Source organism: Mercenaria mercenaria, chromosome 6 (genome assembly GCF_021730395.1).
Source record: "Mercenaria mercenaria strain notata chromosome 6, MADL_Memer_1, whole genome shotgun sequence".
NCBI classification, from domain to species: Eukaryota; Metazoa; Mollusca; class Bivalvia; order Venerida; family Veneridae; genus Mercenaria; species Mercenaria mercenaria.
The window spans coordinates 65,173,420-65,201,178 of NC_069366.1; the positions used below are offsets into that span (position 1 = coordinate 65,173,420).

Genomic DNA, 27,759 nt, shown 5'->3' on the forward strand with positions numbered 1-27,759 from the left:
TAGCTCATTCTGCAACAGCAGGTGGATTCTGAACTTCCATTATATTGTCACCTCAACCCCAAAAAGTGGATAACCTAATAAAAATTAAGAAGTATTACTACTTTTTAAGCCAAGGTGATAACCTTGAGAAAATATTAGCAAATTGAAATTGCTGATTGTCAAAACAAGTCTACTACCTCAACAGTCTGTTCATTTGAACCTATCATTTATCAAATTAAGATGGGTTGATTTGCAGCTTGTGTGTGCTAGACAAAAAGTCATCTGCTGCAATTGTTGGTTTTTCTTGTATTGTACATATTGCATTTACATGAACAATGTCAGTTTGAACAGAATATGTTCCTCTAATGCCTGTGATTTTGCAGTGTATCAGATCATTCTAGTGTTTGATTAACATTTTGATGCATTTCAAACTAAGCTTTTATTTAAGAATTTTTTTTTTTTTAAGTTATAAATAATATCATAGACAGTAAAATATCGAGCACTCAGAGTCACAAGAGCAAGAGCAAAATGCATAAGTTATCAGGGTTTTGAGCAAACATAGGCTAATATAACTGCTGGGACAACTTTAATTGCTCAATTTAGCCCAAGTCATGTGATCAGATGCTCAGGCAAGTGATGTCTCGTGTAAATATACCATAGATATGGTCATATTGTACTGTAAGTGATTGTAAACTCACCTATTTAAGAGATGTACAATACAGTGGTTTTCATTTTGCTTATGTTACTTAAAAATGTATTTGTTTTATATTCAAAGAATTCATATTTCCACAAATTAGCAGCTTTGGTCAAAACCGTAGAATTTTATGCTTACAGTGTCTAATATTTTCACAGAATGTTTTTTCCTTAAAGAGATACAAAAGAGTTTAATATTATAAAAGATTATACAGAGCTTCTAGCATTGATTCCCTTTTACTTAATTACGTACATGCTTTCATCAAGGTTCTTAGGAGATTAAAGTTTTCTAAAACAGTGAGTGAAGACATTTAGATTCTGTATGTTAAAGGAGGCGGTTGGTGATCAGTTTGACATTATTTGTTTTTAGAGTTTGTGCCTCTAATTACTGTATTATCTGTATACGGTATGTATGTAAAGAGGACAACAATTCCTAACAGTTATGGTCCTTTCATTGTTGTATTGAGCAGAATTAACTTGGGAGAGGGGTTGGGGTCACCCTTGTGCACTGCCTTGATACATTTCCCTCTCTTAGAAATAAGTTTCAGTTGTAAAAAAATATATTCTTCTGTTTATGAAGATGTAATGCTAAATATTTCAGATATTTTCATTGTTCTGGACATGACTTTGTCTTGAGGTCCTAGGGAAAATTTAATATCTTCAAAGACAAGAAAACGTTGCACAAAAACTGTATTATGTTGCTTCAAGTTGAGTTTAATTTGTCAGTGTTTAAAGTCTGTGGCCTTTTTAGGCTTTTAAATGCTTTTCATATATGTCTGTCATTTTTATACGCCCGTCTCTGAAAGAGCGGGACGTATTATGTGAACACCCATGATGGGCGGTGGGCTGGTGGCGTCCAAATGCATGTCCGTTTTCTAAGTCAAACAGTTTTCATCCGATCTTCACCAAAATTGGTGACAATGTTTGTAGGCAAAATATCTTGGCCAAGTTCGATAACCAGCAAAATCGCCCTAAGCGCTCCTGGGTAATGGCCCTTGAATTATTCAAAAAACTGTAAATTTAGCCTTGTCCGCTCTCTAAGTCAAACAGTTTTCATCCGATCTTCCACAAACTTGCAGATAATGTTTGTGGGCATAATATCTCAGCCAAGATTGATAACCAGCAAAATCTCCCCAGGCACTCTTGGATTATGGCCCTTGAATTACTCAAAATCTGCAAATTTAGCCTTGTCCATTGTCTTAAGTGGAACAGTTTTCATCCGATCTTCACCAGACTTGCTGACAATGTTTGTGGGCATAATATCTCAGCCAATTTTGTACTGAAGCAATGCTCGAATGAACTTTGAAGAGCTACAAACAGCTCATTCAAAATTGACTTTGAAAGAAGTCACCACAGATACAAAAAAAATTCAGCATTTCTAGTATGACTTTGTCTCAAGGTCCTAGAGAAATTTTAACAACTTTATGTCATCAAAGACAAGAAAATGCTACACAAAATGCATTTTGTATCTCTAGGCTTTGTAAATAACAATGTAACACTTGCATCAATGGAGAAATCTATTTTCAAACCTTACAATCCAACTTATTTGATTCAAACTCGCCCTGGAAATTTGATCAACATGTACAGAGATTTTGCCTGGACCGGACAGTGAATTTGAGTGAGGGGATATAATTATTACAATGAAAAAAGTTGGAATATATTTGTAAAATAATGTTCATTATGAGTTTTAACTGCTTTGGAATATGTTTTTCATAGAACAATTACTTTCAGGCTCATGTTTCAACATGATTTTTCTATATTTCTTTTTATTTATTTATCTCAGTATTTCAGTACGAAGGTAAAATTTTAACCATTACCTTTTCTCATACTTAAGGTTTAGGAGTATATCACCAAAACACAGAAATATTTTATAAACGAATAACATCGTTACCAATATTTTACTTAACCATTACATGTTCTGCCGTACTGTCCCGTACTGAAAATATTCTGAAAAAGTTGTCCCCCTTTGAAAATGAATGCCATTTGTAAAGAAATAAAAATAAACAATTGCTGAAAACTGTGTTCCACTTAATTATGTAAAATTTCAACACTTGCATGCGATTGATTGCAAATGAAGCAAAACTAACATGTGTAACAGTTCTTTGAAAATGGTGAGTTTTTGAAGGCGTTTGACTGCCCGGAAGTGGGTCCCATTTAGGAAGTCTTTTTTTCGGAATTCAATGTTTATTTTAGTATACTGACACTTGTTGTGTTGTTTTTGTAATGATAGCGTGTATTAATGGATCGCGATAATTTCATTTTAACGGTACTCGGTAAAATAAAAAAACAGGTAAAACAGGTGTGTTATCCGGTAAGTGGTATTAATTTGTATATTGTAGTATTCTTAACTCTAAATACCATCCTTTATTAATTTCAAAACAGATTTGTAGTCTAGTGGATAGTGTGTCGGACATCTATTCTTTTTATGTTTGTATGGTGTAGGTTCGAGCCCTTCTTTTTTTTTAATGATTTTTAGCTCGACTATTCATAGAATAGTAGAGCTATTGGACTCGCCCATGCGTTGGCGTCCGCGTCGGCGTCCGCGTCCCGATTTGGTTAAGTTTTTGTATGTAAGCTGGTATCTCAGCAACCACTTGTGGGAATGGATTGAAACTTCACACACTTATTCACTGTGATAAACTGACCTACATTGCACAGGTTCCATAACTCTATTTTGCTTTTTTACAAAATTATGCCCCTTTTTCGACATAGAAATTTTTGGTTAAGGTTTTGTATGTAAGCTGGTATCTCAGTAACCACTTGTGGGAATGGATTGAAACTTCACACACTTATTTACTGTGATAAACTGACTTACATTGCACAGGTTCCATAACTCTATTTTGCTTTTTTACAAAATTATGCCCCTTTTTCGACTTAGAAATTTTTGGTTAAGGTTTTGTATGTAAGCTGGTATCTCAGTACTCACTAATTGGAATGAATTGAAACTTCACACACTTATTCACTGTCATGATCTGACATGCACAAAGCAGGTCCCATAACTTTATTTTGCTTTTTTTTCAAAATTATGCCCCTTTTTCAACATAGAAATTTTTGGTTAAGTTTTTGTATGTAAGCTGGTATCTCAGTATCCACTAATGGGAAAGGATTGAAATTTCACACACTTGTTCACTGTCATGATATGACATGCAATGCAAAGGGTCAATAACTCAACTTTGCATTTTTAGCTCGACTATTCGAAGAATAGTCTAGCTATTCTACTCACCCTGGCGTCGGCGTCGGCGTCGGCGTCGGCGTCGGCGTCACACCTTGGTTAAGTTTTTGCATGCAAGTACATACAGCCATCAATTAAAGGCATATAGCTTTGAAACTTATTTTATCTTTTTCTAGGTCAATTACCAACCTCTCTGGGTCAAGTCCCATAACTCTGACATGTATTTTGAGCAAATTATGCCCCCTTTTGGACTTAGAAAATTTTGGTTAAAGTTTTACATGCAAGTTACTATCTCCAAAACTAATGCAGATATTGATTTGAAACTTCACATGTGTCTTCGGGGTTATAAAACTAGTTGATAGCAGCAAGTCCCATAACTCTGACCTTCATTTTGGCCAAATTATGCCCCCTTTTGGACTTAGAAAATTCTGGTTAAAGTTTTGCGTGCAAGTACATACAGCTCTTTCTAAAAGGCATATAGATTTTAAACTTATTTTTTCTTTTTCTAGATCAATTACCAACCCCACTGGGTCAAGTCCCATAACTCTTACATGTATTTTGGGAAAATTATGCCCCCTTTTAGACTTAGAAAATTTTGGTTAAAGTTTTACATGCAAGTTACTATCTCCAAAACTAATGCAGATATTGATTTGAAACTTCACATGTGTCTTTGTGGTTATAAAACTAGTTGATAGCAGCAAGTCCCATAACTCTGACCTTCATTTTGGCCAAATTATGCCCCCTTTTGGACTTAGAAAATTCTGGTTAAAGTTTTGCGTGCAAGTACATACAGCTATTACTAAAAGGCATATAGATTTGAAACTTATTTTTTTCTTTTTCTAGATCAATTACTAACCTCACTGGATCAAGTCCCATAACTCTTACATGTATTTTGAGCAAATTATTCCCCTTTTTGGACTTAGAAAATCCTGGTTAAAGTTTTGCGTGCAAGTACATACAGCAATTACTAAAAGGCATATAGATTTGAAACTTTTTTTTTCTTTTTCTAGGTCAATTACCAACCTCACTGGGTCAAGTCCCATAACTCTGGCATGTATTTTGGGCAAATTATGCCCCCTTTTGGACTTTGAAAATTCTGGTTAAAGTTTTACATGCGAGTTTCTATCTCCAAAACTAATGCAGATATTGAATTAAAACTTCACATGTGCCTTAGGGGTTATAAAACTAGTTGATAGCACCAAGTCCCATAACTGATATGCATTTTGGCCAAATTATGCCCCCTTTTGAACTTAAAACTCTTTTAATATTTAACCTTTTTGGGTAATATTTTCCTGCTTCTGGGACAATATTTCGAATAGTCGAGCTTGGCTGTCTTACGGACAGCTCTTGTACAAAATTATGCCCCTTTTTCAACTTAGGAGTTTTTGGTTAAATTCCTATATGTAAGCTGGTATCTCAGTACCCACTAATAGGAATGGATTGAAACTTCACACACTTGTCCACTGTCATGAGCTGATAAGCACTATGTAGGTTCCATAACCCTATTTTGCTTTTTTACTAAATTATGTCCCTTTTTCGACTTCCGTATTCATTCAGTCGACAAGGCTGTTGAATAGTCGAGCGTTGCTGTCCTCCGACAGCTCTTGTTACTTATTCTATTTTGCAGGTTTTGGCTTATATCGTCTTTTGTATTTTTCTTTCATTCTTTTTATTTATGTATTTGTTTAATTATTATTGCAATGTATATAGATTCAATGTCTGTTCTAATAAGAGATCCTCTGAAAAATTTCAATAGGTACTCGGTATAAGTGCACGAGAAAATCATGATATAAATAGTTTTACATGAATTCCTTCTCCAGGTAAAAAGCATGTTGGAAAAATAAAAAAAAATGTAGCTCGTCCTGTATTCGAACCAGCACCGTTAGCTTACAAATCATACGTGTTAACCACTAGACCACGCCGCAACTTGCATTGGTTTTGCGATATAAGCTATTTGTCATATAATGTGTCCACCTGATTCCCTATTTCATTGTTATGGGTTAATCCGGTATTAGTAAATAAAGGCCACAGTTATCGCGTTTTGTTAATATATTACTTATATTACACTACAAAACAAGTGTCAGTATACTGATATAAGCATTGAATTCCGAAAAAAGAACTGTTTAAACAGGCCCCACTTCCAGACAGTCAAGCACTTTTAAAAACTCACCATTTTCAAAGAACTGTTACACATGTTTGTTTTGATGCATTTGTAATAGCGTGCGAGTGTTGAAATTTCACATAACTAGGTGGAACACAGTTTTCAGCGATTGTTTATTTTTATTAGCTCGACTATTCGAAGAATAGTCTAGCTATTCTACTCACCCTGGCGTCGGCGTCGGCGTCGGCGTCACACCTTGGTTAAGTTTTTGCATGCAAGTACATACAGCCATCAATTAAAGGCATATAGCTTTGAAACTTATTTTTTCTTTTTCTAGGTCAATTACCAACCTCTCTGGGTCAAGTCCCATAACTCTGACATGTATTTTGAGCAAATTATGGCCCCTTTTGGACTTAGAAAATTTTGGTTAAAGTTTTACATGCAAGTTACTGTCTCCAAAACTAATGCAGATATTGATTTGAAACTTCACATGTGTCTTCGGGGTTATAAAACTAGTTGATAGCAGCAAGTCCCATAACTCTGACTTTCATTTTGGCCAAATTATGCCCCCTTTTGGACTTAGAAAATTCTGGTTAAAGTTTTGCGTGCAAGTACATACAGCTATTTCTAAAAGGCATATAGATTTGAAACTTATTTTTTCTTTTTCTAGATCAATTACCAACCTCACTGGGTCAAGACCCATAACTCTTACCTATATTTTGAGCAAATTATGCCCCCTTTTAGACTTAGAAAATTTTGGTTAAAGTTTTACATGCAAGTTACTATCTCCAAAACTAATGCAGATATTGATTTGAAACTTAACATGTGTCTTCGGGGGTTATAAAACTAGTTGATAGCAGCAAGTCCCATAACTCTGACCTTCATTTTGGCCAAATTATGCCCCCTTTTGGACTTAGAAAATTCTGGTTAAAGTTTTGCGTGCAAGTACATACAGCTATTTCTAAAAGGCATATAGATTTGAAACTTATTTTTTCTTTTTCTAGATCAATTACCAACCTCACTGGGTCAAGTCCCATAACTCTGACATGTTTTTTGAGCAAATTATGCCCCCTTTTAGACTTAGAAAATTTTGGTTAAAGTTTTACATGCAAGTTATTATCTCCAAAACTAATGCAGATATTGATTTGAAACTTCACTTGTGTCTTCGGGGTTATAAAACTAGTTGATAGCAGCAAGTCCCATAACTCTGACCTTCATTTTGGCCAAATTATGTCCCCTTTTGGACTTAGCAAATTCTGGTTAAAGTTTTGCGTGCAAGTACATACAGCTATTACTAAAAGGCGTATAGATTTGAAACTTATTTTTTCTTTTTCTAGATCAATTACAAACCTCACTGGATCAAGTCCCATAACTCTGGCATGTATTTTGGGCAAATTATGCCCCCTTTTGGACTTTGAAAATTCTGGTTAAAGTTTTACATGCAAGTTTTTATCTCCAAAACTAATGCAGATATTGAATTGAAACTTCACATGTGCCTTCGGGGTTATAAAACTAGTTGATAGCAGCAAGTCCCATAACTGATATGCATTTTGGTCAAATTATTCCCCCTTTTGAACTTAAAACTCTTTTGATATTTAACCTTTTTGGGTAATATTTTCCTGCTTCTAGGACAATATTTCGAATAGTCGAGCTTGGCTGTCTTACGGACAGCTCTTGTTTCTTTACAAATGGCATTCATTTTCAAAGGGGGACAACTTTTTCAGAATATTTTCAGTACGGGACAGTACGGCAGAACATGTAATGGTCAGGTAAAATATTGGTAACGATGTTGTTCGTTTATAAAATATTTCTGTGTTTTGGTGATATACTCCTAAACCTTAAATACCCAATAAATAGTAAACTGTGTTGTATTTGTGAAAGTAAAAATGTTCAGTTTATTTAAATATTTGTTATTTCACTGGGTTATTATCTTATGCTGTACTTTTAAATTTACCTGAAAATACTAGGTTTGTCAATCAAATATTCTACAGATCTTGATTGGTTGGCCAACTTATTTGTTTATAACTGTTCTGACTTATCTTTAAAATCACTGTACCCTATATTAACAAGGAAACAATTGTCCTGGAATCTAATCATTTGTTATTTCAGCTTAATAACATTGTTGAAACATCTAACATTATGCACTAAGGTGATTTGTTCTTATGTATCACATGCAGTAAATGATAGTTGAAAAAAATACCTGTGCTTTCTTTAGACACATAAATAACCACAGGAGTTTAGTGTCAGTGTACTGTAACATACTTTTTTCAGTGGTTTTTACATTATATTTTTTACAGAGTTAATATTGTGAATCTTTTCTCTGAAATTTTAATCAAAAACTGGTAGAATGATTACCACTAGGTCTGTCGGAAATTGTAACTAGATTTTCAGTATTTAGATTTGAGGAGAATGAAATACTACACTGTACTACTAAACAAATTATTCTGATTCACCGCCTCGGTAGCCTAGTGGTAGAGTGCCCGCTTCGAATGCAGAAGGTTGTTGGTTCGATGCCAAGCTGCATACCAAAGATGTAAAAATTGGTACTAGTAAGTTCCTCGCTTGGTGCTCTGCATTGATAGGATAGTGCTAGGACTGGTAAGCCAGGTGTCAGCATATTGTCACTGTGGGATATCATGTCACGTGTCTACGGTGTGATATTCCAGTAAGGCAGAACAATAAAGTTGAACATCGTGCTCAATGCTACAAGAAGACAACATCGTTTATATGACTGAAAAATTATTGAAAAAGATGTTATACTGGACCACATATTGCATGGCAGAAATACTAAGAAGGTTGGAAAAGTTGTGTTCTTTACTGCAAGCTCCTGTGAAAATTGCTGTCATAACTTGACAAATACTAATTTCATAGGACTGGATTACCTTGGCCGAAGGTTATAAAACTGAGTTTTGAGACCAGTCTCAAACTATAGCATCTTATTGGTTGATTCTGAGCTTTGAGTTGAAATTGATCAATGTCAAGTTTGTATTTTGGGACTCTCCAAACTTAGTTTTATAATCTTGGAATTTAACACTAAATGCTGAAACATTGTTGTAAAAAGGTATTTATATTATCATACATGAAACAGGCATTTTGGATTGTGAAACTTGGATCATATTTCAACTCCATTTGAAAAGTATTTTTATGTCAATTTTAGGTGAACTTTCATTTTCCTGATCAGTGTATGATTACAGCATTTTGCTTTCATGTTATCAATAGGTTTAATCTTGGTGCATACATATAACTTCCTAGTGTCTGATTTGAAAATTTACAAATAATGAAATCATGAAAAATCTATTACATTCTTTTTAAGTGTGATAGTTCCTTGTTTCTCAATTGTAAATTAATAGATGACAACTGTATTTTCCTCAGTAAATAACATTGCACAAGGGATAGTTTTTTCCCAGACCTTTTATACTTCCTTAGTAACAACTTTAAAGCTTTGGTTATATATCATACCTAGAATGTTGTAATTTTACACATATGTTTATACAGGAACACCAAGCTCCAGGAGAGAAGACTTTACTTCATGTAGCAGACATTCTGTCAATGATTGCTTCCAGTACTAAAGGCAGACGACATCTCATGTATGGTGAAAAGAATGACATCTTCTCTCGCACAAAGTAAGAACAAGTCCAGCCATAATTGTTAGAATATGCCATACTGCATGTTAGAAATTTATCTTCATTGTAAAGGATTTGTTGGCTATTGAAAAAGTAAAAGGTTTAAGATAAACTAGTATACCACTCTGAACAAGGCTGTATAGGTATCCCGTACCATACAAGGCTGTATAGGTATACCACACTGAACATGGCTATATACTAGGGATGGGAACGAATATTTGAATATACGAAAATCGTTCGAATACTCGAATATGAAAATCAAATTCGAATATTCGTAAATTATTGTATATATTTTTTCGAAATAAGTATCATTGATTTTGGGCAGCATGAGCATGCTAATTCTACAAAATAAAACCAAGTCATGTTTGTTTATCGCGTTTCAAAAGATGTCCAATTAACAAGAAAATAGCAATGCATAATTGGCAGGGGCCATCGTTACAGATTAACAGTTTGCAACAGGCGTCAATGTGTCAGATGCATGTGAGAAGATGTCCAATTAACAAGAAAATTGCAATGCATAATTACCTGGGGTCATCGCTACGGATTAACAGTTTGTATTAGGCGTAAATGTGATATCTTTTTATCTTTTTTTCATTTTTATTGGCGCCTGTTTTATGTAACAAGTTGTAGAATTTTTTTTTTCGAAAACAATACCAAACTTGTAGATATTGTCGATCTTTTCACAATATTTTGTACGACGTTTCAGACTATCCGCAGAATCGGTTTTCATCCGCCATCAGCCGTATTGGAATTAAATTTTGAAGTACTTTATAATAAAATCAAGAAATAACATATGATTGATGCATAAGTTCATGTTGAAGGAGGTTTAAGTCTGCCTTACTTGCTTTTTACATGACGATTTTTACACGCCGATTGAAAATTTTCAAAATGCGGGCGGTAATAGCGCGTCACGTGTTTAAATGGGACGACCTGCTATTTTTAGATAAAATTGCGACGGTCTAAATTATAATCATTTTGATTTTTTATATCATTTTGAAGCTAAAACACTGAATTAGTTAGATCTGTTCATGATTATACTGACAGAATCGTGAAATAAAACGCTATTTTTTGGCCTTATTATGTACGATGATCCAGGCTTTAAACAAATGAATATGTTGTGTATATGCCAATTACTTAATAAGAATTTAAAGCTTCCATTAAAACAAACCGAATAATCGAATATGGCAAACCGAATATTCAAATATTTATTTCAGTATTCGTTCCCATCCCTACTATATACGTATACCATACCATACAAGGCTGTATAGGTATACCACACTGAACATGGCTATATAGGTATACCATACCACACAAGGCTGTATAGGTATACCACACTGAATATGGCTATATAGGTATACTATACCATACAAGGATGTATAGGTATACCTCACTGAACATGGCTATGTAGAGCTGCATATACATTATAGAAGAACATTTTAGCTCACCTAAGCACGAAGTGCTTATGGTGAGGTATTGTGATCACGCTGTGTCCGTTGTCCGTGTGTGTGTGTGTGTGTGCGTGCGTGAAGTCGTCCATCGTCAACATTTGTGTTTAAACAACATCTCCTCCAAAACCACTGAATGGATTTTGATGAAACTTGTCCATGATGTTCCTTGTGTGGTCCTCTACCAAGTTGTTCAAACGGTTCCGCTTGGTTGCACATAGGGGCTGCCAGAGCTAAAAATAGAAACAACTTTAAACAACATCTCCTCCTAAACCGATGGTCCGATTTTAAAATAATTTCACACAAATGGTCCTTATGTTACCCTCTACCAAGATTGTTCGAATTATACCCATTCGTCAAAAAACATGGCTGCCATAGGGCGTGGTCACTTTTCCTATATGTATATAGTGGAAACTTTAAAAATCTTCTTATATGAAACTGCTTGTCCGATTTTAGAATAATTTAACAATTCAAATGGTCCTTGTGTGACCCTCTACCAAGATTGTTAAATTATTTTGATTCGTCAAAAAACATGTCCGCCAGAGGGCGTGGTCACTTTTCCCTATATGTATATAGAGGAAACTTTAAAAATCTTCTAGTGTGAAACAGCTGGCCTGATTTTAAAATAATTTTACACAAATGGTCCTTGTGTGACCCTCTACCAAAAGTGTTCAAATTATACCGATTTGTCAAAAAACATGGCCGCCAGAGGGCGTGGTCACTTTTCCCTGTATGTATATAGTAGAAACTTTAAAAATCTTTTTTATGTGAAACTGCTGGCCCGATTTTAAAATAATTTTGCACAAATATTCTTGTGTGACCCTCTACCAAGATTGTTCAAATTTGTCCGATTCGTCAAAAAACGTGGCTGCCAGGGGGGTTTGGTCACTTTTCTTCTCTGAATCAATAAAAGCTAGAGCCTTGATATTTGGCTTGTGATATCAGATTTGTAATGTGTGCCATAATTGCCCATGGTTCAAAAGTGTGTGTGACATATATAATATAGGCTAGCATAGAAGAAACCTAACTCTGTACTTAATATACAAACACACTTGAAGCCTTGTACACAGGTGAGCGCTTTAGGGTCAATGACCCTCTTGTTTTTATCTCACCCTTGAGCACTTTAAAGTTACAGCATAGAAATTTGGACCAAATTTATAATTTTTGATACATACCCAGTATATCAATACTTATCTTTAAAGGGAAAGGCAATGTTGTTTTGATGTAAATAATTTCATCTGCTGGGATTTCTTTAGTCATTTAAACAAGTGAAAGAATTTTCAAAATCAACTTAAAAATAATAAAGTTTTGAGCATTTAAATATTTGATCAAAATGGTGGCCATTTTGTTTCCATGCCAACAAAAAACAAAATGGCAGATTTATTGAATTTCTAGACACATATTTGAATTGTATTTACTTATTTCTGTAAAATAATTTCTCTACATTTTCCAGCTATAATAAAAGAAATTCCCCTGTTTTACATCTTACACTCAAGAAACATATGAAATTAGAATACTGAAAAGGTTTTTTGATAAATAAAGAAATCAGCAGTGTGTATAGGATGTCATAAACACACAAAATGGCTGCCTCCATGATCAGCAATTTTCCTAAATTTCAAACTGCCATATCTTTTTCAATAGTGGTCCTATTTAAAAAATTCTTTCAGCGATATGAACGGCTTGATGATGGCTTTCATATAAACTAACTTATTGTCAGGCTTTCCTTGTCCTTTCATAGTCTTAATCATGATCTACTGACACTGTTGCTTGTTTTTGAAGGTACAGCAAAGAAATTTAAACTGTTGGATACAATTTCAATACTCATCTTGAATAGTCTTAATCTTGACCTACTGACCTACTTTCTGGTTTTTGAAGCTACTGCTCAGAGATTTGGACAGCAGTACAATTTGTCATATAGATTTCAGTACATGTAGTTATCTTGAATAATCTTCACCATGACCTACTCACCTACTTTATTGTTTTTGAAGTTATAGCAAAGGAATTTGGATCGCAAGTATACTGTTTGATACAGATTTCAATACTAATGTTGAATAGTCTTAATCATGACCTACTGACCTACTTTTTTGTTTTTGAAGTTATAGCAAAGAAATTTGGATCACATGTATACTGTTTGATACAGATTTCAAAACTAATCTTGAATTATAAGTCTTAATCTTGACATACTGACCTACTTTCTTGTTTTTGAAAGTACAGTGTAGGATTTTGGACCCCATGTATAATTTTTGATAGATATTGCAATATTCATCTTTAATATTCTTAACCCTGACTTACTGACCTACTTTCTTGTTTTTGAAGCTACAGCTAAGAGATTTGGACCACTTGTATTATTTTTCATACATATTTCTGTCAGTAGTTATCTTGAATAATCTTTACCATGACCTACTGACCTACTTTATTATCCCCGCCTATGAAATTGGGAGTGGGGTACTGAAATGGCGTTGTCCGTCTGTCAGTGTGTGCATGCGCATGTCCATCTGTGCGTCCGTTCGCAGCCATTTCTCAGTAACTAGCATGTAGAATTTCATGAAACTTGAAATAAACATGAACCAACATACTGCAATGATGCCCGTCAAGTTTTTTTTTTTTTTTTGATTGGTCAATTTCCCTCAGAGTTAATAATTGCCCTTGATTTAATGAAAAATGCCCAAAAATGTCCGTCCGCAGCCATTTCTCTGCGACGATGCCCGTCAATCGTTTTTCTTGATTGGTCAGTTTCCCTTAGAGATATTGCCCTTGTTTTTAATGAAAAATCCACATCTGCAGCCATTTCTCAGTAAGAAGCTGGTAGAATTTCATGAAACTTAAAATAAATATGAACCAACATACTTCGATGATGCCTGTCATTTTTTTTTTTAATTGGTCAATTTTCCTTAGAGTTATTGCCCTTTAATTGTTTATTGTAAGTCAGTCTATTACAAAATATCAGGTGTTTAGTAAAATTATTACAATTCTTCATAAAGGGTACAGAAGCTTATTCCCTGCTTTACATTGATTTAGTTTATGAGGTGGCATTATTATACAAGAAAAACAGCAAGTGTCAGTTTTGAAGTATCTATATACAAGTTTCCTTTTTTCACAGGAAAATATTACTGGTAATTCACCGTCAGATTTTAATCAATTGAAGGAACAGTTAGTAACATTTTAGTAAAATACATCTTCATTCAAGATTTTCAGGCCAAGTCATCATGTGAAAAAAAAAAGCTATTTTAAAAAATATTTCAACACTTAATTCACAATACTAATTCATTGGATTTATCTCTCCCCTCCCCCACTCCACATTGCTAAAACCTGCTGAGCAATGATTTGGATTGCATAATATTGATGCTTCAACCATTTAAAAGAAATTTCTGGCTTGCTTCACTTCCCTAAACATTATATCAGTAGTATTTATAGTTGCTTATGCTGGGGGACTTGATGACAATAAAAAATTAAAGCTATAATTGGGCCAAATTTTGTTTTTAACATCAAGACTAAACTTTATACCATATCTGTGTTAGATACATCGTTTGAGGTAAAGCTTGCCATTTTTTGGTTGTGGGTTTACCCCGCCACCAAAGTTACAAGTGTATAAAATATATTTCTGACACCTATATGGCACCTTATTCTATTCCTAATCACATCAAAAGGATGTTCATGTGCTACACAAAATAGACCCATTCATGAACAATGCCGATGAATTATCAATGATCAAGCAGTTCTAATTCAACCTGTATCCATTCACACTGACCATTTAGATTATATAAGAGGTATTCTAGCCTATGGTTACATCACTGATTTCCAGCTGGCAATTTAGATAAGTTCATGTAAGGTCAGGCAGAGTTCGTCTTAGATATGAGGCACATTTGTATTTGTTTCTCATACATGTATATTTATAGATTGGCATTTGCTTTGTTAAACCGCCCGCTATTGGATGTATGCATTTATTGAGTGTACAAGTTTAACATAGGTTTAATAGAGTACATTCAGTGCGTAAATACACCTAATGCGGGAGATTTAATACGTGGTGTTGTGGGTGTTGTCTATGACAGAGAGGTTATGGCCATTGTCTTTGATTCACTTTGTCTTCCTGATATTAAAACATCTGACATGTTAAATAATTCAAAAAACTGCTTTAAAATCAGCTTAAAAGGGGCTGATCTCTTTAATCATTGGCAAATATATCGAAAACAAGCACATGGACCTATACATTTTATTTCACCATATTATAGGTCATGTACCTACTTACAGCTGCGAGAAGTTTCATTAAAATCTACATTATAGAAAAAGTAATCTATTCGCGAAGATGTTATGAAAATTGTGATTTTTTCCATAGACTCCCATTATGAAAATTTGTGTTAGGTCCAAATTTTTCAAATCAGTCTAGCAAAAAATCAAGCACACAACCCTATCTTTTTATTTGTTGTATTTTCTAAGTACATTCTTAAGTTTTGAAAAATCATGGTTTAATCAAATTCTACATTGTAGAAAAAAAAATCCAAACATACAGAACTACCTTAAATCTGACTTAAAAGTTTCATATAGTATTTATTGTGAGCAGAGTTTATATAATAAAGTTTTTAAATAAGAGGCAACTTTGTGAGATAAAAAGGAAAAGATTAAAATAAGACCCTATTGAACACAAAATATACCTACTAAAATTTAAAAAAGTTATAAAAATTATGGAAACTGAAATAACTTACCTGATGCTTTTACAGAAAACTGAAATTCAGTTCCTTACTTAAGATTGTAATTATTTTTCCCATAATTAAATTTCCTCTTTTGGTTATTGTGATCGGCCTTTATATTTTGTTTTCTGTCATCTGTCAACAATTCGACTGTTAGCTTATTGGATCCCTAATATTTTAAACAATAGCAATTTTGTAAGATAAGAAAAGTGTGAAATTAAACATTTAACCACTTTTGAGTTAAATGTCAAACATAAAATGAATTCAGAAAATAAAACTTACTTTTTCAAAAAAGTGACCAGTTACAAAGATTAGGGAAATGGAATAAACTTATGTTTTGCAGAAAACTGAAATTTAATTGGGTGCGTAGATTGTGATAACTTTTTCCATACAATATAACTTCCTCATTTTGTTTCATCTATATTTCAAGGGAACAACTGTTTAATAGAATTGTATATGATTACCATTTGTATTAAGTCCCTTAGCATACTGTATCTAAAATGTCTTGGTAGTTTCAAATTTCTTCATGTTGTTTTCTCATTGCTAATCTGACAAAGAGTGCTTAAGGAGGAGCTTCTGAGATCACCATTCATCCATTGTTTTCTGTCTTCCATCAATGATTTTAAGGTTGGCACATTGGAGACCTCATTTTTAGCACTACTTTACAATACTTGGGCAGAATATACATGACCATAAAATCTCAGTCACGGGTGATAATGGGCAAGACTGCAAAATTTAACCCCCTTGAATTCACAGTGTTAACATATAGGAAATCTCATTTCTTGAGGATACTATAAAAACTGTCATACAAAAGGCTTTGATGAATAAAAAGAAATTGTTTATTAACTAAATGTACAACTTTTTCAGCTGTCATTTAAATAAAAGAAAAAATAAAGACGGTTCTGTTACTCTGTTATTTGAGTAATTGAAAAACACGTGTGTATGAATGTGGTGGGGGGAGGGGGAGGTGATTAAGTAGCTGAAAGCGGGACGTCACTCAGGGAGTCAGGGTCACTAGAGAGTATTTTCATATTTGAGGAAGGGCATACTCACTTAATTTTTCAGTTCTGATGTCACTTGACAAAGCACCATTGGGGAGCATCCTGGATATGCTTGTTTTATTTATTTTAGTTCTGATGTATACAGTACATTAAGCTAACATTCTTTTATTGTTTAGATCATCAGCAGCACATATTATAGCCGAATTTACAAAGAAAGCGTTGTTACGGCAACTTCCTCGAGAAGCTGGCCCCGCCCCAAGCCCAGCTGTGATTGGTGCATACCTCTACATCTGCAGACAGTTGTACAATACATGTGAGGGTCTGCTTGTATTATATCCATATGATCTACACACTGTGATAGCTGAAGCTTGGAGAGATGTAAGTTTTTGTATAGCTAATGTCTTACTATATACACTAATGTCATTGTTATCATGGGGGACTACTATTCATGGATATTATGGTTGCATTTAAATCCCAACAAACAAGTGAATTTTCCATTTATGCTATACATTTATTACCCACACAACTGCTGTTTTGGCTGTTTTATGTTCAGTAAATTTAACAATATACAGAGATGTACATAAAGGTCTGATGGTTCATATTAAGATTGCAGAGAAGCAAATTACTTTCGTAAAAATAAAAATTATTAATTTTAACAGAATATCTCAAGTCTTACTGGCTTGTCAAATCTAGTATAAGATACACCTGTACTTCGATTGTTTGGTACAATGTATAATTATATTATGAGACTGTTGTCCCTGGGCTCCTACTCCTGCTGTCCCTGGACTTTTGCTCCTGCTGTCCCTGGGCTCCTGCTCCTGCTGTCCTTGGGCTCCTGCTCCTGCTGTCCCTGGGCTTCTGCTCCTGCTGTCCTTGGGCTGCTGCTCCTGTTGTCCCTGGGCTCCTACTCCTGCTGTCCTTGGGCTCCTTCTCCAGCTGTCCTTGGGGCTCCTGCTTCAGCAGTCCCTGGGCTCCAGCCTCTGCTGTCCCTGGGCTCCTGATCCTGCTGTCCTTGGGCTCTAGCTCCTGCTGTCCTTGGGCTCCTGATCCTGCTGTCCTTGGGCTGCTGCTCCTGCTGTCCCTGGGCTCCTACTCCTGCTGTCCTTGGGCTCCTTCTCCAGCTGTCCTTGGGGCTCCTGCTTCAGCAGTCCCTGGGCTCTGGCTTCTGCTGTCCCTGGGCTCCTGATCCTGCTGTCCTTGGGCTCTAGCTCCTGCTGTCCTTGGGCTCCTGATCCTGCTGTCCTTGGGCTGCAGATCCTGCTGTCCCTGGGCTCCTGTTTCTGCTGTCCTTGGGCTCCTGCTCCTGCTGTCCTTGGGGCTCCTGCTTCAGCAGTCCCTGGGCTCTGGCTTCTGCTGTCCCTGGGCTCCTGATCCTGCTGTCCTTGGGCTCTAGCTCCTGCTGTCCTTGGGATCCTGCTCCTGCTGTCCCTGGGCTCCTGATCCTGCTATCCTTGGGCTCCAGCTTCTGCTGTCCTTGGGCTCCTGCTGCTGCTGTCCCTGGGCTCCTGATCCTGCTGTCCCTGGTCTCCTGCTCCTGCTGTCCCTGGGCTCCTGCTCCTTCATTTGACTGTACATGTTAATATGATAATTGCATACAGGTTAGAAAAATTTCATCGCTTTTAGAACTGTCATTGAAAAATTTAAAATATATTATCCCTAGTCCTGACTGTTTCCCTGCATTCTAGACACTTATTATTATAAATCTGTATTGTTTCCTTCACTACAAACTATTATGCACAGTCTAAAAAATCCCATTAAAATTGTGTGTATCTAATCTTTAAATGTCCTTCTGCAGGCTTCGAAGGAACTTGAGAATTCCCATACACCAACACCAGATGATGACAGTTCTAGCGATAACTCCAGCATAACCATTAGAGAGTCATATGATGTGTAAGTATATAATTATAGAGAGTCATTTGATGTGTAAGTATGTAATTATTAGAGAATTAGACCTGGGGTCAAATGGAACCCCTGGTCATATGTGTATGTATATAGCTAGGAATCTGAGATGTATAAATATATGAGTATTAGAGAGTCATATGATATGTAAGAATATAATTTACTGAAAGTTACATGATTTGAAAGTATAAATCTTAAATGATAATTATGTGAGTATATTATTTTGAGAAAGTCATAAAAAACTTACACAGCAGCATGCCATTACATATGATGTGTAACTGTATAACATAGGAAAAGTCATACGACATGTTAAAACTTTGGGAAAGTCATATGATTTGTAATAATAATCTTAAGGGAAAGTCATGTGATTTTCACATACACGGCAGCATATTGTTATATTCAGTGTTGCCTGGGAGGACACATTGCGTGACAACCTACTCAACTTTGCCAGCACTGCCAAGGGTATACTTCTGTTGCAGCAGACTGGTGCTCTGAATGAGTGTATGTTTTATATGCATACCAGATATGAGAAGAAACTACAGGTCAGTGATTTATTCTGTTTTAATTTGATTGGGTGCTTCAATGGCCAAGTGATAAAGCTGCTGATTTGGCATAATGTAACCTGCACTGCTGCTGGTTTGAAACCTGATTAGAGGTGTAGATTTTTTTCCTGTGAGGACTTTGTCTAGCTAGCTTAAGGACAGTTGGCATTTCTACCTGGGTGCCTGCCTGTGTCTTAAATAATGCCTTAGGGGCAGCTCCTGAGGTCTTCCTCTACCATTAAAGCAGGAAGATTTAGTACTCTGTATTACTGAAATTGTGTTATGTCACAAGACCAAACAACAATAAAAACTGATTTGTTTTGTAATTCAGTTAAAGCTTGCAGCTGATTGAGACTCTAAAACCTCCATTTTGGAGCAAAACAGACACATGTTCCCTCTTAAGGCTATTTCATGTGGAAGAATAATCACTTATTCCTGCTAAAGCCTGTGTCATGGGGAAAACCAAGCATTGGTTCCCTCTTAAGCCTTCATCTTAGGGAAAATCAGTCTCTGGTCCCTTCTAAAGCCTGCATTGTGGGGAAAAAAACAATCACTGGTCCCAAATGAAGAAGTACAATGTGACACCTCCAAAGCTTGACCCCAGCAAATCAATGATAGGAGTAGTATTATCATTATCTCCAAAACAGCAGTTTGATAATGTTAAGCATACCGGTACCTATCTAAAGCAGTAATTATCATAAATGGATTTCTAAAATATTGTACCATGTGTTGAGATGACCTATGTAGCAACAACCAGGTTAATGAAAATTTCTATTCTGCAGCTTCCTTGTATAAAACTAGCAGGAATCATGATCCAGATTGTGTTTTTTTAGCTCATTTGAGCCAAAGGCTCATGGTGAGCTTTTGTGACCGCTCAATGTCCGTCGTCCTAAAAATATCTTCTACTTGAAAACCACTGGGCAGAATTACACCAAACTTCACAGGAATGATCCTTGGGTGGTCCCCTTTCAAAATTGTTCAAAGAATTGAATTCCGTGCAGAACTCTGGTTGCTATGGCAACCAAAAGGAAAAACTTTAAAAAATCTTCTTGTCCAAAATCTCAAGGCGTAGAGCCTTGATATTTGGCATGTGACATCATCTAATGTTCCTCTATGAAGATTGTTCAAATTGTGCGCTTGGGGTGAAAACAGGCCTCGCCCCGGGGGTCACAAGTTTTACCGAGACTTATATAGGAAAAAACTTTAAAAATCTTCTTGTCTAAAACCACAAGAGCTAGGCCTTTGATATTTAGTATGTAGCATTGCCTTGTGGTCCTCTACAAAAATTGTTCAAATTGTAACCCTGGGGTGAAAAGAGACCCTGCCCTGGGGGATCGCAAGATAGATACATAGACTTATATAGGAAAAAAAGTTAAAAATGTTCTTGCCTGAAACTGTATGGCCTAGGCTTTTGATATTTGGTATGTTGCATTGCCTCGTGGTTCTCTACCAGAATTGTTCAAATTATGCCCCTGGGGTGAAAAGAGGCCCTGCCCTGGGGGTCCCAAATTTAAAAAGTTTACTTGTGTTGTTGTTGGTGGTGATTAAATGGATGAAGTTTATTTGTGTTGTTGTTGGTGAATAAATTTGATATGCTTACTTGTTTGTGTTGTTGTAGGTGAGTAAATGTGAGAAGTTTGGTTATGGTTACATGGTGACTCAAGTTGCAACAACCGCTCCTGGTATGGCTGCCCTCAAGAAAACAGGTGAGTATTATTGTCAGGAATATAATCTTTTTTGTATGTTGTATTAAATAATTAACACACTATACAATTTATGGAACTTAACCTTTAGACTGGTAAATTTAAAAAATGGACTGTTCAATTTGGGCAATATCTTTTATTATTCGAAGGGTTATTCATTGAAAATTTACTGACTGAAAAGGGAACAGGGCAGGCTGATCAAGGTCAGCACTGTCTGTATGTTCAGAAATCTTGTGTGTCCAATGCCTCTCACACTATTACCCTGATTTGCTTCAAACTTTCAACAATGAAGGAGCTTGATAAGGAAGAAACTTTTGCTGTGACCATTTTTACCGCAGTTATGGTCCTTTGATAGTTTTGTTATATGGAACATGAGAAAATTCTTTTGTGTCCAACTCCTCGAACACTATTGAAAGATTAACTTGAATGTTTCGCAGATGAAGACATTGTTGTGAAGATGGCCATAATAATGGGCTTTTTTCTATGGCTATTTTTTCTGGAATTATGGCCTTTTCTTAATTTCACAAAATAGGCCATAGTGAAGAAATACAGGTGTGTTCACCTCCTCATACACTTTTTGAAGAAATGGATTCGAAGTTGCTCTGATGCACAAACTCATATGAATAGAATTTGCTTCAGACTTTTAGTCAAACACCCTTCCTTTATGTGGTCTATACTAAAAACTTTGCTATTTAGAGGATTGCACGGTATGTGGGAGTGTCAATGTCCTGTGAACGCTATTCTAGTATTGTATAGATTTTGTCATTAATTTTGAAAAAGGTTTGTGTTATTTCTCTGTTTGTATGTGCATTGCTTTGTCGTATGACTTCAATTATTTTTTCATTTCTATTTAGGTTACATCAAGGCATTGATCACTGAGTTATGGTCAGTGATAGAATGTGGGCCCATAGATATCACATTGTTTACACCCAAAACCTGGCCAGTGGACCCCATTGATAGAACCGTACATAAGGTTTGTACTGCATTGATTTTATGCCAAATTTTCAAATTGAATCCATCATAGTTTAAGAACTTTTACATTATGTCGAAGTGAAACTGTATGCTGTGAATTTAGAATTTTCATAATGATAGTGTATTGTAAAGAAATACTGACATTAAATTGATCTCATTTATTTAATGCAGTCAAACTTGTCTGCTAAGATCACTAGAATTGTGAAATGCAGAAATTAGTCTTTTTCTTACACACTATTTATGATTAAATGGGAAGAGAAAACAAAACAGTAGTATTGACCATTTTCACAGGGTTTGTCTGTGTATGGATATTTTTACAAATAGCTGTAGTTTTGTAACATATTAGCAAAAATCTATGTGACAAAGGCATTTTTGTAAACATTATTGAAATATGAGTTTTCCTTATCAAAACAACTCCATGAAAACTTTTTAAGCTCTCATTTCAAAACTTTTCAGTTGTTTTGCTCATGTCGGTCAGTTTAGTTTCTGATCTGTAATTAGAGAATGCATTGACCTGCAGTGACCAAACTTCACAGGATAATTGCCTGTGGTCAGTAGATGACCTATTATTTTGAGGGTCAAAGATCTTGGTCACAGTGACTTTGAGACCAAAACTGTTTTCTAATCAATGGCATGAGAAAACTTGGGCTTACTGTGATCAAACTTTGTAGGATGATTGCCTGAGGTCACTAGATTATCTCTGATGTTTTTAAAGTGGTTGGTTAAAGATCAACATCACAGTGACAGACTAAACTTTGATTTCTGCTCGAAAACTGGAGAAGGCTTGGGTCTACATCCATCAAACTCCATAGCATTATTGTCTTATTAATAGACAAGTCCTATTGTTTTGGGGGTCAGGAGGTATTAGGTCACGATCACAGTGACCTTTAGACTATAGATGATTTCTGCTCAAAAGCTGGAGAAGGCGTGGGTTTACATCCATCAAACTTCATACCATTATTGTTCTATGATCAGCAGATAACTCCTGTCATATCTTGAGTCAAGAGGTGAAAGATCAAGACCTTGACACAGTGACCTCTAGACTGAAAATAGTTTCTGATCAATGAATGCTACAGCGGCCTCTGACTGTCAGTTGTCATAAGATGATTGCATGTGGTCAGTAGATAACCTGTGTTGTCTTTAGATAACCTTATTACTTATAAGGTCATTTTATCAAAGGTCAGGGTCACAGCATAATTGAGACTGAAATACAAATCGAGTAACGTCTGACAGGCTGTCATGGGGGCATATTTGTTTTACAAACAGCTCTTGTTTGAAAGTGATGTTTGTATACTGTAAATCCGGTATTATTCGCGGTGTTTTAATTTTCGCTATTTTTCGCGAATCTGGTGCATCGCGAATTCATCAATCCGCGTAAATTCCCTTCCATAACATACATAAATATCCGAAAAAATGTCCGTAATAAGGCCAAGTTCAGCAATGAATACTAACTGCCTGTATACAATTTTAATTGAATGAATTTCAGTTTATTTCAATAATTCTGAATAAGTATAATAAAAAAAATCCTCAGAAATACATTTCATGTAGATCATACTGCTTAAAGACATAATTTACGCAAGGAGCTAAAGGTTGGATTTACATGCAGCTGACAGGGGTGTTTCTAACATGAAAACATTGTTCTTTTGTTTAACAGAATACAAATGTGTCAAACAAGCAGAGCACGTGTTGCCTGAGGGGATGATCCATATCATCCTTTATTTGATATTTTTTACACATTGTTTAGATAACAATAGGGATTAGCGCACAACTTATCAGACCATTGAAGTTACAATTATCTATAAAATGACTGTAACAAACTTTGAAAAAAGCAATTATCATGTGAATAATTAACCGATTACGAAGTAAGTGTTACGGGCCATGTTTTAACGAGTCTTTGGTGTGCATGAACTCGGTACGGTAGGGAAAATTTGGCATTAATATAATCACGACTTCTGGAATCGGAATTTCGCTAATATATGATAAGAACTTTCGCGAATTTAAATTTCTGACCCGCCACTCGCGAATTCATAAATCCGCGAAATAATTCAGGGTAAGTGATTTCGCGAAATAAAGATCATGCTAATATAAAGTGATTTACAGTATTTAATTTTAAGTAAGGTACTAGCATATACTTTGTCTTTAGATAGGAACAACTGAGTGCTTTTATCACTAAATGAACATATTGACCATCTAAGAGTTATTAAACATGATCATTTAAATTTCAGCATTTGGTGCGATTGCTGAATATTCTGTCTGGCTTTCCTGCTGTGTATGAAGTCCTGGCCAACAAACCTTTACCATCCAAATCTGCCTACAGCTTCAGAGAAATGCCCGAATGTTTACCAGTAAGTACTGAAACATAATTTCATATTTATATGCACAACACTATAACTGTTGAGCTATCGACAAGGTTCACTTATGCCTTATATGGCCAGCACATTTTTTATTTCTTCTGTAATGGTTGTTGCAATTGAATTAATGATTTACTAAGATGTTCACTGTATAGAGGTTGCTTGATTGATTGATTTACTAAGAAATGATTTAAGCTGGTTCATTGAAAATCGGTTGTTGTGCTTGATTGATTGATTTACAATGGAACTGATCTAAATTGCTGTGCTTGCTTGATTGATCGATTTACTAAGGAACTTATTATCGAGTTGGGTTCATTTTATAGAGCTTACAGCGCTTGATTGATTAATTTACTAAGAAACTGATCTGGTTGGATAGAAAATGTCTGCCTTCATATGAAGAATTTGCTTTCAAGAGAAGTCCTTAACAGAATTAATATTGTTTACAAATAGTTTTACTTTACAATGCAAATTCTCCACAATAAAAACTAGGATATTATGTGACTTGGTTGGCTACTAGATCTATCTTTGAAGAAAATTAATAGATTTTAAATTGAGAGCTTTATTTAGTAACATTGTTGTACCTAATTGAATTGTAAATACAATTTATATATGTGTTATTTTATTACAGGGATTTTTAGACAGACTGGTAGTGCTAGATACCCCAGTGAAGGTGCATTCTCTCTTCAATGTAGAACAATGTCACGTGTTTGGACTGAGGTAATACAAGGCCACGCTGATTTCTTAGTTTCCAGTTTTGTAACTTTTCATTAGTTCACCTGAGCCAAAGGCTCATGGTGAGTTATTAGGATCGATGAATGTCTGTCGTCTATCTGTCCGTCCATTCACATTTAGTTTGTTGGCACTCTAGCGTCCACAGTTTTATAGCAATTTTAATCAAACTTGGTCACAATGTTTTTGGGCACAAGACCTTGAACGAGTATGATTATGGGCTAGATCGGATGAGTATATCCAGAGTTATGTGCCCTTGACTGACAAAATTTGTCATCTGGGGTTAAAATTTAGGTCACAAATGTTCACCACCATGAGAGGGAGTGTCTTGCGCAAAAAGCAGGTCCCTAGGTCTAAGGTCAAGGTCACTTTAGAGGTCAAAGATCAATACTATGTCCGGAGCATTTCTTCTTCATGCATGGAGGGATTTTGATGTAACTTGGCACAAATGTTCACCATGATGAGACGATGAGATGGAATGTCATGTGCAAGAACTAGGTCCCTAGTTTTAGAATTACTTCCCTTTGTTTTTACTATAAATAGATTATATTGTAACTTACTGGTCGTAGGGAAAAGTCGAGACCACTTTTCTGCGTTACAACATGCATGTTACATCCAATTTTTAGGTGCATATTGACCTATCCTTACCTGGTAAGGATTTTTGTGTGGACTTCGAATTTTCTTTCTTTTTTGTAAGATTAACTTCCCTTTGCTGTAACTATAGATAACTTATTTTGTAACTTTTTAGCTCCACTATTTTGAGAATTGGGAGGCTATTTTACTCGCCCCGGCGTCGGCGTGACCTTTCTTGGTTAAAGTTTTTCGGCAACCTTTTTTTTTTCTGTCATATCTTTGTTACTGTTGCTTATATCTTACTGTAACTTCACATAAACATTGTCCAGTATACAGATAAAGTATGTGTAGGGGCTGAGCCCATTATACCCAAGGTCAAGGTCACCAAGGTGTTATACTTCGGTTATTTTTAAGGTTAAAGTTTTTCGGCAACCTTTGTTTTTCTGTCATATCTTTGTTACTATTGCTTATATCTTACTGTAACTTTACATAAACATTGTCCAGTATACAAATAAAGTATGTTTAGGGGCTGAGCTCATTATACCCGAGGTCAAGGTCTCCAAGGTGTTATACTTAAGTTATTTTTAAGGTTAAAGTTTTCCGGCAACCTTTGTTTTTCTGTCATATCTTTGGTACTTTAAAAGATAATGACTTGAAATTAAAAATATTTCTTTATAATCATCATCTGCATGTGTGGTTACAAACCCCATAACTCTAATTGTATTTTTGACAGAATTATGCCCCTTTTGTACTTTTTTTTTGCAATCTTCGCTTTCTGGATATACCTTTAATACAATATAAGATAAAGACTTGAAACTTCAAATATATCTTTATCATCATCATCTGCATGTGTGTTAACAATCCCCATAACTCTTATTTGTATTTTTGACCAAATTATGCCTCTTTCATACTTAAATATTTTAACAAACTTCATTTTCTGGACATAACTTTGGTGCTGTATAGGATAATGACTTGAAACTCAAAATATATCTTTACCATCATCATCTGCATGTGTGGTAACAATCCCAATAACTCTAATTTGTGTTCTTGACAGAATTATGCCCCTTGGTGTATCTTCCTTTTAAAGTAGAGGTCTTTTATTGAGACATACAGTTGAATATCGTTACCTCGATATCGGTTAGCTCGATACTCCGGTTAGCACGATGTGTTTGAGTCGGTCCCGATTTTTCCCTATTTATCTTGATGTAATTATTTATCATTACCTCTATATGATTAGCTCGATATTTTGTTTAGCTCGATGAGATTTTTCAGGGGCCTCCGTGGCCGAGTGGTTAGAGTCGTTGACTTCAAACCATTTGCCCCTCATCGATGTGGGTTCGAAACCTCATTTGGGGCGTAGAATTCTTCACGTGAGGAAGCCATCCAGCTGGCTTACGGAAGGTCGGTGGTTCTACCCAGGTGCCCGCTCGTGATGAAATTGTGCACGGAGGGGCACCTGGGGTCTTCCTCCACCATTAAAGCTGGAAAGTCGCCATATGACCTAAAATTGTGTCGGTGCGACAATAAACCCAACAAAATAAATAAATAAATAATGAGATTTTTCAGTCCCGTCAACTTACCTGTACTGTTTTTACACCTGGTTTCGTCGATATCACAGCTTGTCAAAAATATCCATGTTATTTGTAAGGTGTGAAAATCAACCTATTGTTGTCCAGCGATGTATTAATCATATTCAAGTTAGTTTGTGTGTTTGTTTTGTTTGTTATAATTTAAACTTTAATCCAATTTAAATGTCAGGAAGTTTGCATTTAATTCCCAATAATTAGTGTTATAAAACACCGTGCAAGCAGGAAAGCTGTTTTCAAATATAACAACTAATTTGGATGAAATATTTTCTGTTTTGACGGAGTAAAAAGCTGCCATTTAGGATATGGTAACAATATGCGTATTTAACTGGCAAATTTTCGTTATTGAAGCACAGTCAAAATGACTTCTCAACTAGGAACATTACCGCTGCATTCAGACTTGTTTTGGGAAGGAATAAAAATGCTAATGTTTAAATGTATATTTTGAAAAATTAAAATGTTGTATGTATGAATTTAATTAAGATGTTTTATTTGTAAATAAAATTAAAATCGTATTTACGTTTTATATATTATTTCTTTCCCCTTTCAAACCCTCTGAAAAAAAAAAGCATTGGATATAATGACAATATAGACATCCAACACATGTACAAAGATGTCCAAGATAGTCGATATCATTACGTAGAACTTCGGATACGTCGATGCAATTTTTACAGTCCCTTTAATATCAAGGTAACGGTATTCGAC

General features: G+C 35.4%; 1 protein-coding gene across 6 annotated transcripts in view; it reads left to right on the forward strand.

The window, feature by feature from the left end:
* The window catches only part of LOC123550394 (protein broad-minded-like), an 83,921-nt gene that overhangs the window by 22,458 nt on the left and 33,704 nt on the right, over positions 1 to 27,759 (forward strand). For 5 of the 6 annotated variants that reach the window (XM_053546189.1, XM_053546185.1, XM_053546191.1 and 2 more), the window contains 8 exons: positions 9,441 to 9,568; positions 16,876 to 17,077; positions 18,495 to 18,589; positions 19,002 to 19,140; positions 20,759 to 20,846; positions 21,698 to 21,816; positions 24,041 to 24,160; positions 24,795 to 24,883. In XM_053546189.1, coding sequence (XP_053402164.1) covers positions 9,441 to 9,568; positions 16,876 to 17,077; positions 18,495 to 18,589; positions 19,002 to 19,140; positions 20,759 to 20,846; positions 21,698 to 21,816; positions 24,041 to 24,160; positions 24,795 to 24,883 — 980 coding nt within the window. Of the gene's footprint in view, positions 1 to 2,455; positions 2,471 to 9,440; positions 9,569 to 16,875; positions 17,078 to 18,494; positions 18,590 to 19,001; positions 19,141 to 20,758; positions 20,847 to 21,697; positions 21,817 to 24,040; positions 24,161 to 24,794; positions 24,884 to 27,759 lie in introns of all 6 variants that reach the window. The other variant, XM_053546188.1, reaches the window with a different exon arrangement.